This window comes from Salvelinus sp. IW2-2015, linkage group LG31, assembly GCF_002910315.2.
Source record: "Salvelinus sp. IW2-2015 linkage group LG31, ASM291031v2, whole genome shotgun sequence".
NCBI lineage: Eukaryota > Metazoa > Chordata > Actinopteri > Salmoniformes > Salmonidae > Salvelinus > Salvelinus sp. IW2-2015.
Genome location: NC_036870.1, coordinates 22,463,147 through 22,474,579, shown reverse-complemented (window position 1 = coordinate 22,474,579; position 11,433 = coordinate 22,463,147). Strand labels below are relative to the sequence as shown.

Here is an 11,433-nt window from a genome sequence, read left to right as displayed (position 1 = left end):
ATAACATCTGCTAACCATGTGTATGTGACTAATAAAAATTTGATTTGATTTGATTTGATTTTAACACACTGGCCCTTTGTTTCCTTGAGGCCCAGTTATTAGCCAAATAATGATAATTGGTGTGGGAAAATCCCCAATTTAGACTGCCTACTGGCCTAAAGATGGCCAAGGCCATCTGTCATTTGCCTGAACTGCTATTTGGGACAGTCGGTCTCTGCCTATGTACTCCAACAGTCAACTCAGACGATGACATCAGACATGCCTCTTCCCTCCACTTCCCTGCCAATTGTCTGAAATTCCGGGTCTGGGATTCCTTACGGAAACAAGCTGTTCCCTGTCTTAGTGCATCCTCTCCTTCCCTGAAACCACAGAGCGTCTTCCGGAATACTGTCCCATACACTTGTCATCTCCCACCTCTCTCCACTGTCCAGACACGAAGACACGCTCCGGAAAAGTCAGGAAAACCAGGGATGCGTCAAGCCTACCTCACTTGAGAGAATGAGAGAACACTTTCCGTCATACATTTACAATTTACATTTAAGTCATTTAGCAGACGCTCTTATCCAGAGCAACTTACAAATTGGTGCATTCACCTTATGATATCCAGTGGAACAACCACTTTACAATAGTGCATCTAACTCTTTTAAGTGGGGGGGGGGGGGTTAGAAGGATTACTTTATCCTATCCTAGGTATTCCTTAAAGAGGTGGGGTTTCAGGTGTCTCCGGAAGGTTGGTGCATTGACTCCGCTGACCTGGCGTCAGTGAGGGAGTTTGTCCACCATTGGGGTGCTAGAGCAGCAGCGAACAGTTTTTGACTGGGCTGAGCGGGAACTGTACTTCCTCAGAGGTAGGGAGGCGAGCAGGCCAGAGGTGGATGAACGCCAGTGCCCTTGTTTGGGTGTAGGGCCTGATCAGAGCCTGAAGGTACGGAGGTGCCCGTTCCCCCTCACAGCTCCGTAGGCAAGCACCATGGTCTTGTAGCGGATGCGAGCTTCAACTGGAAGCCATGGAGAGAGCGGAGGAGCCGGGGTGACGTGAGAGAACTTTGGAAGGTTGAACACAGAACGGGCTGCGGCGTTCTGGATGAGTTGTAGGGGTTTAATGGCACAGGCAGGGAGCCCAGCCAACAGCGAGTTGCAGTAATCCAGACGGGAGATGACAAGTGCCTGGATTAGGGACCTGCGCCGCTTCCTGTGTGAGGCAGGGTCGTACCTCTGCGAATGTTGTAGAGCATGAACTACAGGAACGGGTCACCGCCTTGATGTTAGTTGAGAAGACAGGGTGTTGTCCAGGATCACGCCAAGGTTATTAGCACTCTGGAGGGAGGACACAATGGAGTTGTCAACCGTGATGGCGAGATCATGGAACGGGCAGTCCCTTGCCCGGGAGGAAGAGCAGCTTCGTCTTGCCGAGGTTCAGCTGAGGTGGTGGATCCGTCATCCACACTGATATGTCTGCCAGACATGCAGAGATGCGATTCGCCACCTGGTTATCAGAAGGGGGAAAGGAGAAGATTAATTGTGTGTCGTCTGCATAGCAATGATATGCAAAGCATCTGCAGCATTCCAGAGCTTGTCTGATATTCCAGTGTCCGATATTTCCCAAAGGTGGGAATGTCCATCTCATCATTATCTCTTTCATTTGACTCACCTCACTACTCTTTGGCAAGGTTGACAGAATGAGAACAGAGACAGAGACGAGGAGAGAAATCAAGAGTCATGAAGAGAGACACAAAAAGAAGGTGGGACAGATCGGGTGGGATAGACAGGATGGGATAGATAGGATAGGATAGACAGGTGGATAGACAGGGGGGATAGACAGGGTGGGATAGACAGGGTGGGATAGACAGGGTGGGATAGACAGGGTGGGATAGACAGAACGAGATAGACAGGACGGGGATAAACAGGGCGGGATAGACAGGATGTGATGACAGGGCGGGATAGACAGGGCGGGATAGACAGGATGGGGATAGACAGGGGGGATAGACAGGGCGGGATGACAGGGGGTGGATAGATAGGATGGGATAGACAGGGTGGATAGACAGGGTGGGATAGACAGGAATGGGATAGACCGGGCGACAGACAGGATGGAGATAGACAGGGTGGGATAGACAGGATGAATAGACAGGATAGGATAGACAGGGCGGGATAGACAGGGCAGGATAGACATGGCGGCAATAGACAGGGTGGAATAGGACAGGATGAATAGACTGGGTGGGATGACAGGATGGGATAAATAGAGTGGGATAGACAGGGTGGGATAGACAGGGTGGATAGACAGGACGGGATAGACAGGGCGGGATAGAACAGGATGAATAGACATGCCGGAATAGACAGGACGGGATAGGCAGGACAGGATAGACAGGATGGAATAGAGTAGGGCGGGATAGACAGGGTGGGATAGACAGGATGGGATAGACAGGGTGGGGATAGACAGGATGGGATAGACAGGGTGGGATAGACAAGGATGAATAGATAGGGCGGGATAGACAGGATGGGATAACAGGGTGTGATAGCAGGATGGGATAGACAGGATGAATAGATAGGGCGGGATAGACAGGATGGGATAGACAGGGTGGGATGAGACAGGATGGGATAGACAGGGTGGGATAGACAGGATGGATAGGCAGGGTGGAAGACAGGACGGGATAGACAGGGTGGGATAGACAGGATGAATAGACATGCCGGAATAGACAGGATGGGATAGGCAGGATGGGATAGACAGGGTGGGATAGTAGGGCGGATAGACAGGGTGGATAGACAGGGTAGGATAGACAGGGTGGGATAGACAGGATGGGATAGACGGGTGGGATAGACAGGGATGGGATAGACAGGGCGGGATAGACAGGGTGGGATAGACAGGGTAGGATAGACAGGGTGGGATAGACAGGATGGGATAGACAGGTGTGATAGACAGGGTGGGGTAGACAGGGCGGGATAGACAGGGTAGGATAGACAGGGTGGGATAGACAGGATAGGATAGACAGGATGGGATAGACCGGGTGAGTAGACAAGGCGTGATAGATATGGAATGGAGAGGTAGAGAGGTGGTGGAGGAAGGATGGGGTATTCAATAATATAGGCCAGCACAGGGACATCCATGTGCTAGCTAGGCCTTTTCTGTCACAGCATGTTGTTCTCCATGTGTTTCCTATAAAGACCCTATGGAAGTGTTTAGCCAGTTTAAAGCAGATGCGGGGTGCATCGTCTCAGGTCTGCAACATTTCTACTTGTTTGTCCGGGGCTGTCCTAGTAAAGTTTATTGAAAAATAGAATGAGCTACGTGAAGAATTAAGTGGTGTAACACGTGAACAAATTGTGTGTGTGGGATATGAATGATGGGGAGGCTCTCTCGCTCCTGCATGTGTTTCTCTGTGCTGTTTAACAAGCATAAGACATACAGACAGAGAGACAGAGAGAGAGGGGGGGGGGGATACTCTTATTTCAGATACACAGTTCTTACCCTGAGCTTCACAGACCCTAACGACCAAAGATAAAGTGATGTTAACACATCCGATTGTTGCTCGGGTCAGAGAGTGAGGACAGGAGTGTGTGTGTCCTGCGTCATGTCTGTGCACACGCTCCTGTGTCCTATGTGTGTGTGCTTGCTCCTGTGTCTTGCGGTGTGTGTGTGTGTGTGTGTGTGTGTGTGTGTGTGTGTGTGTGTGTGTGTGTGTGTGTGTGTGTTGTGTGTGTGTGTGTGTGTGTGTGTGTGTGTGTGTGTGTGTGTGTGTGTTGTGTGTGTGTGTGTGTGTGTGTGTGTGTGTGTACACGCTCCTAAATTCCTGGGAGCATGTGGAAGAGTGATACAGGATTTCTCACAGCAACAGTCCACAGTATCCCAGCTGTATATCCCCCTGGTACACAGCTCTAATTCTGCCAAATGATTTACATGGAACATCTGCACAAAACCATTTCCTACCTGCTCGCCATCCAATATACACATTATAGACCTACAAAATGTATATATATGTGGGTGTAAACTGGAGCAAGAGCTCTTCAGAGGACGAGGGGCTTACTTCACACTGACAGTCCTCACAGTGTGTCCACTTTCCACTGTTTATCCTCTCTAACGTCTCCGATTCCAGGCGGGAGAGTGGATATAGGATTTATTTAGTTAGTAATGAAGGACTGCCCCTTCTCTGGAGGTTGGAAAGCACGCATTGATTGTATCAAACCTATTTTGAACTATCTACAGTATTTTTGAATATTGTAGAATAAATATCGGTCTTTCTGTCTGTGGGGAGGTTGTTTTACTATTATCATACATTTAATTTGATACTCCTTATGTGCAGAGTAACCTACTCACCTACATATTCAAACCTCATCCCTATCTTTCAATAACAAAAATACCTGAATCAAAGCTATAGGTAAAAGCTGCCTTTAGGCAAAGATCTAGGATCATCTAACCTACCCCAAATCATCAGCTTTACCATTAAAGGGGTTAACAGAAATTGATCTTAGATCAGTGTCTAAGGGSAAACTTCATTGTACTCTTAAAATGAGTGACCTGCAGAGGGAAATGTTTTTGGAGTGAGTGTTGGGAATGCAATGCCCACAGCGACCTCTGCTGGTTACTGTCAGTATGACCACCACAGAACAATACGTTTGTGTGTGTGTGTGTGTGTATGGCCAGCCCTGTGTGCTCTGCTGTGATTGACGAGGTGAGCGGTTTACCTCAACAAGCGATTGTGTTGGTGACTCCTGGATGATGTCAGTTACGGGCAGAATGGACCTCTGGTCTTTTTGACAACTTGCCCTGCTATCCCGTCCAAACACCCACCCACACACACACACACACACACCCCTGTTCCAGACAGCCTGTTATAAAGTGGCTGTTCCTAAAACATGGCTGTCAGACACACACACACACACCCTGACTGTTTCCATGAAGCCTGAACAAACATCTGAGCCTTTAGGTCTGTGTAATTGTTGTTTGACTGGACTAAGCAGCTCCAGAGGTATAACTGCCTCAGTGCACTGGGGAAGGGTGTGACACTTCATTACGTGTGTGAAGAGACCTGCAACAGGTTAACATAGAACACAGGTCCTACTATGTACCCTCATGGACACACACATCCAACGTGTGTTTTCTACCAGCTTTAGCTGTAATATGTCATTAATAAACTCAGATTGACGTATCAGCCTACTTAAATAAACATTGCTATACATGTGGCTGTATATTTATTTAATGCTTAGATGACACAACAAATACAGATCTTATACACAGACATTAACAGAACCTCTATGATCTTTTTTTAATTTTTTTAAAGAGACTAAACGTCAAAATCTGGTCCACCGTGTACAACACAATTGACTTGGTAGTGAAACCATCACATCACTTAGTAGTGAAACCATCACATTCCATTCAGTGATATAAATTGATGCGAAATTTAGTAAATTAACAGAATTTAAAATCAAAAACATTTCCATTTGTAACAGGCCAGGAGCTTTTCCTGACTACTTTCACAAGACAAAGCCTAGACGATATCTAAGGGACAACGTTTTTCTCAGAAATTAACATATGTGATGAAGTGGCCAAGGAGTTCCTCATCCCAGGAGCAGAGATTAAAGGGGAAAGGTCAGGGGTCATATGAGCAGACATTAAAGGTCAAGGATCATAGTTCAGCAGAAGTCCTTCCATAAACCAAACGGTGCATCTCAAAGGCCAAGTCCTCTCCTTCCCTGAGTTTAACTCCCATCTATCTATCCATTATCTTTACACCAGTGCAGATGAAGGGAAGGAGACAAGGAGAGGAAGATAGAATACATTTGAGACCCACCCAAGGACATAATTTCCTTGTCTCCATTCTTTGTCTCTCAGTGAAGAGTTACCCAATACCTCTTTCTCTCCCTCTCTCTCTCTCCGTACCCCCCTGAGTGACATCAGATTCAGGATGGATGGATGGAGAGCAAGAGGAGAGGTGGAGGCTTCTCTCTCTCACTCTCTGTGTGTTTCTCTCACTCATCCCCAGCCGGTAGGTTCTCTTCCATCCTCTTGATGAACTTCATCCGGATCTCTGTGACATTGTCTCCTCTCAGGGTATCCTGAGAAAACTTCACATCCACTGCCATCTGCACCTTGGGGAGAGAGAGGAGGTATTAGAAATGAAAGGGGAAATAGAGAACTATTATCATGACACATGAACATAACATAAATCACACAAATACAATTTTCACACTACCGTGCTCTGATATTTTTATTTTCACATGGTCCTTTTCAGCACGGTTCTAACAACTGCTTCTACACCTGCACTGCTTGCTGTTTGGGGTTTTAGGCTGGGTTTCTGTACAGCACTTTAAGATATCAGCTGATGTAAGAACGGCAATATAAATACATTTGATTTGAACTATGGTGAATACGTAACCAGACCAGCACAGTGCAGCTTGGTTAGGTTCGGCTTGTCTCAGGAGTGTGAAAAGGCCTAAAGAAGTTCGCTCTATCTTTACCATCTCCAGAGCTCCTCGGAGTACCCCACACAGCAGGTTGGAGTACACCATACACATACCCCCTCCCTCCTTACCATCTCCAGAGCTCCTCAGAGTACCCCACACAGCAGGTTGGAGTACCCCATACACACACCCCCCTCCCTCCTTACCATCTCCAGAGCTCCTCAGAGTACCCCACACAGCAGGTTGGAGTACACCATACACATACCCCCTCCCTCCTTACCATCTCCAGAGCTCCTTGGAGTACCCCACACAGCAGGTTGGAGTACACCATAAACACACCCCCTCCCTCCTTACCATCTCCAGAGCTCCTCGGAGTACCCCACACAGCAGGTTGGAGTACACCATACAAACACCCCCTGGAGTACACCATACACACACCCCCTCCCTCCTTACCATCTCCAGAGCTCCTCGGAGTACCCCACACAGCAGGTTGGAGTAGACCAAGGAGCTGTGGTTGTCAGGCAGCTCTACAAAGTCCACTAGGGGGTTACTCTCCAGGATGAGGGAGAACTCGTCTCCCGCCGGGCTCCAGTTGGTCACACTGGGGGTGATGCCCAGGTACATCTTAAACGCCACCTGTTGGAATACACATACAACCACACACTGCTGTTGATGTTACTGTTACAATGGTGTTGCATGTAGTGTATTCATAATGGAACAGAGACCATCACTTTCATACAAGATGAATCAATGAATGCCGACACTTAGACATTATCAAGTTTTATATTGAGAGAGGGTTGAACAGGCCAGGGTGTGTAAAATCTTTCCTCACCAGGAACTCCCCCATGTCAAGATAATCAGCGATCAAGTCACTGGTTGTTAGCCAATATCAAAGCTTGCAAGTGAGAGCTGCCCTGTCGTGCAGCTCTGCATAAACTGGGAACATTTTCAACTGGTCTCTAGCCCCATCATCCAGGGCCTGGTGCTCCAGGGCCTAGCTCCGTCATCCAGAGCCTGGTTCTAAGTTCCTCGTTAGAACCTTTGTGGGAGCATCATTACATCAAAAYGATCGTTAGTAAAGTTGCACTTRAAAACACTATTTACCGACTGCCTCAGACCACTCGTAGAACAGCTAAGTGCATTGTTAGATGTTTTTATTGCCCTTCCACACCACTTTACACACAGAAGATCTCTGCTAAACATAGAATCAAGCTGTTTATCTGTGACTGCCGATAACTTCGTAACAAAGTTGACTACAAATACAAAGTTGCCAATGTCTTTGATATTGAACAAGCGAAGGATAAAAATATGATTCAAATGAAAACCGAGATGACTATAGGCTACATAATCATTAGAATAAGCCGCCTCAATATTTGCAGCCATAAGCTGTATCTCTACGAGCTGATCCGTGGTCAGTATTTTGGATCTTCGGCCGTTGTAGGAACGATGCATTGTTAAAACCCTTCTAAAGCTAAGTTGCATTGCTATCAGGAAACCGGGCCCAGAGTGCTAAGTTGCATTGCTATCAGGAAACCGGGCCCAGAGTGCTAAGTTGCATTGCTATCAGGAAACCGGGCCCAGAGTGCTAAGTTGCATTGCTATCAGGAAACCGGGCCCAGAGTGCTAAGTTGCATTGCTATCAGGAAACCGGGCGCAGAGTGCTAAGTTGCATTGCTATCAGGAAACCGGGCCCAGAGTGCTAAGTTGCATTGCTATCAGGAAACCGGGCCCAGAGTGCTAAGTTGCATTGCTATCAGGAAACCGGGCCCAGAGTGCTAAGTTGCATTGCTATCAGGAAACCGGGCCCAGAGTGCTAAGTTGCATTGCTATCAGGAAACCGGGCCCAGAGTGCTAAGTTGCATTGCTATCAGGAAACCGGGCCCAGAGTGCTAAGTTGCTGTGTGTCTCCATGAACATGTCTGGTCACTGATAGCTAGGTTGCTGATTATCTCGGCAAGTCTGAACAGCAGTTGAGGCTTACAGTTCATCATCTAGACCAATATTCCATACTACTGCCTTCCATATAACTGAACCATAGGCCTACAATGCAAGATTACACCTGTGAAACGACTTAGCAGAACTTTTAGAACAGACAGAGTGCTCTACATGGTTAATTGCATTTCAACCACAAGAAGGGAGAAGTGGTTTTGTGCTTAACAAAGTCTACAGTGGTTTGGTATCGGGCCTGCTGCTCAACAGTTTACCAATGTAACGTACAGCAGACTACTGTCTGACCACATAGTCACAGGCACAAGCGTGTGTGGTGTCATCCCTTCAGTGTGAACTAATATATTTGGCCGAGGGGTTGTGTTTCACCCTAGGTGTAGGTTGACCGTGCGGCTCAGACTACCGTATAACAAAGACAAGAAGCAGTGGGGAACATGAGCCCACACACACACACACACACACACACACACACACACAGGCTGGGGCTAGTTGGCTTTGCGTTGACATAGCTGGGATGCTTCCCTACCTGCGTGAGTGCAGAGAAATGAAAAGCAGTAGAGAGGAGCTATGAAAGCTCAGAMACTATGCAGACTACTGCAGGTTGGAGTTCAAATTCCAGTAGCCGACTCTCTCGCTCTCTAACTCACTCACAGTCAACTTCTTTCTCTCCCTCCCTCTTTTTACCAGCTCTCTCCCTCTCCCAGATCTCAATCTCTCTCGCTCTTCTTCCTTGTCCCCCTCTTTCTTTCTCTCCCTGTCCTTTCTCTCTTCATCTCGCTCTTCCCCCTCTCCTCTCTCCTTTCTGGGAGCGTTCCAAGGACACGCTCTGATTGGCTCGGGGACGTCCCCACTACCTTAGCAATGACATCGGCCGTTTCTCGGAAATCCTGACACCTYCCAACGCTGGAGCGTGCCAAGAAGTCCTCGATGAGACGCACTCCGATATTGTATCCCCTGGAAAAAAAAACAAGAGTGGGGAAAGAGTGAGTAAAGGGGAACGAGTGCTAAATGCTATACAAATCWAATTTTATTTGTCACATACACATGTTTAGCAGATGTTATTGCGGGTGAAGCGAAATGTTTGTGTTTCTAGCTCCAACAGTGCAGTAATATCTAACAATTCACACAACCTAAAGGTAAAATAATGGAATTAAGGAATATATAAATATTAGGATGAGCAATGTCAGAGTGGAATAAACTAAAATACAGTATATACACATGAGATGAGTAAAGCAAAAATATGTAAACATTATTAAAGTGACCACTTCAGAGCAGAGATTCCATCTCCTGTAAAGATTTCAGACATGTACACTGTCTAGTCAGACGTCAACACAGAGCTGAAAGAAAGGGGGGATATAGAGAGCAATAGAGAAGCATCTGGACCCTAAAGGAGTCAGATGAGATCATCACCCGAATTAACCATATTTGGGGCAGACCATGCTACAGTAGGCATATTAGTTAAGCCAAGAGCAGAATACCTTCACAGGCCATATCACACAAGCCCCATCTCTCAGCCGCTCAGACTTAAAAGATTACTTTGCCATTTTATTACTTTGGAAAAGTTAACTACACCTTTAAAGGTTTCTAAGCCAGCATAGACCTTTACTAGACAGTATCAAATTATTCACAATGGGTACACAACCCCCTTTTAAATTCAGAGAATGTTTTTTTTTCTCATTTATTCTGTTCCTCAAAAGAGGAGGGGATGGAGCCAGTGAATTCCAGGAGACGTTTAGAAAGCGAAGAAGACTCCTAAGATGGATGTGTGAAAGGTGATTACTGCCCTGGTTATGGACCACCTGTTACATCTCACACACACACACACACACACATTAAATCACTAGTCTACTGGTGTCAAGTTTTAGAGGGATGGAGAATTTGCCAGTGTGGTGTAAGTTGATGGGAAACATCAGAGTCCGAAAGCGGTAGCACCACTTTGTCCATTTGCAGAGTAAAGGATAAACTGAAAATGAAACACAGAGGAGTGGCAGAATTTACAGGTTAAGAGCAAAACAGTGCACTTCTCTCTCACACACACACCTCAATTATTTTCCTTGTTTCCTTTCCTTGGTCACGTATAAGTGAGAGGACTAAGCAGATAGTTTGTTGAGAAGAGACTCACATCTTATCCAGCTGTTTGTTGACCTCCTCGTCATTCTCATAGTCCTTACACAGCTGGGTTACCAGGGCCCCGTATGTCAGTGTGAACARCTCTGCGTTCTACAAGAGAGGAAGAGAGAGACAGGAAAAGAAAGGGAGAAATAAAAACGTAACTGTCAGCACCCCCTGGTGTAACAACCTCAAAACAACAGACATCTTTTATTGATTCAGACAGTGAATAATTKATTGTATTGCAGATGCAGCACTTTTATAAATTAATCCAGCCTGACTAAATTATGTAGACTTGGTTCAGGTACCTACCATAAAGACAAGTACCAATATCATACGGCATATTATGACTTGCCAATTGCCATCCATGCCTGGGTAATAGTTCATATGCTTAACAAATGCAAAAGGTAGCTACGCCTGAATAGTATTTTTTTTAACACTTACTGTCATTTGGTAGCTAGCTAACTTGCAGTGACTGAGCGTGTCTGCCATCTCACTAGCTAGTTAATGAAATACTAGCTAACTAGCTAGCAGGGTAGCTTCCTGTATTTGTCATTCATTGATTTCTCAAATAATATCTAAATTGCACTACAGCTAAGCTAATATGTCCTTAATACCTTATCAAAACACGCATTATCAGATCAACATAATAATGTTTTTGGAGGTTAATAAAATGCAGCTTGTCGTCTAAATTAGCCACCTAGCGTTAGCTTGTTTACTAACTAACGTTACCTAGCATTAATTGAGTACGCGACTTCTTACCATCTTTTTGCTGTCTGTGGTTCGGTTGGATTGCCTTGACATAGTGTATTGGGTTACAGGCTTGTAAAGATGACTGGGTATATATCCTTTATTTATTTGTTTCTTTGAAAGCGGTCGCCGTGATGTATTTTCTGTATCAGCTGTCAAACACCCAACTTCCTGAACACAAGTTGGAACCGGAAGCAGCGGAGGATTGTGGGAAATAGCAGCACCATTATCATC

General features: G+C 46.1%; 1 protein-coding gene across 1 annotated transcript; it reads right to left on the bottom strand.

Annotated features, from left to right (window-relative positions):
• Positions 1–5,233: 5,233 nt before the first annotated feature.
• trappc3 (trafficking protein particle complex subunit 3) lies at positions 5,234–11,420 on the bottom strand. The gene is made up of 5 exons (XM_023975822.2): positions 11,212–11,420; positions 10,463–10,560; positions 9,195–9,294; positions 6,847–7,029; positions 5,234–6,081 (listed from the first exon to the last, which is right to left on the bottom strand). The coding sequence occupies exons 1-5, from the start codon at positions 11,251–11,253 to the stop codon at positions 5,962–5,964; spliced, it is 543 nt and encodes a 180-aa protein (XP_023831590.1). The 5' UTR covers positions 11,254–11,420; the 3' UTR covers positions 5,234–5,961.
• Between the last annotated feature and the right edge of the window lie 13 nt (positions 11,421–11,433).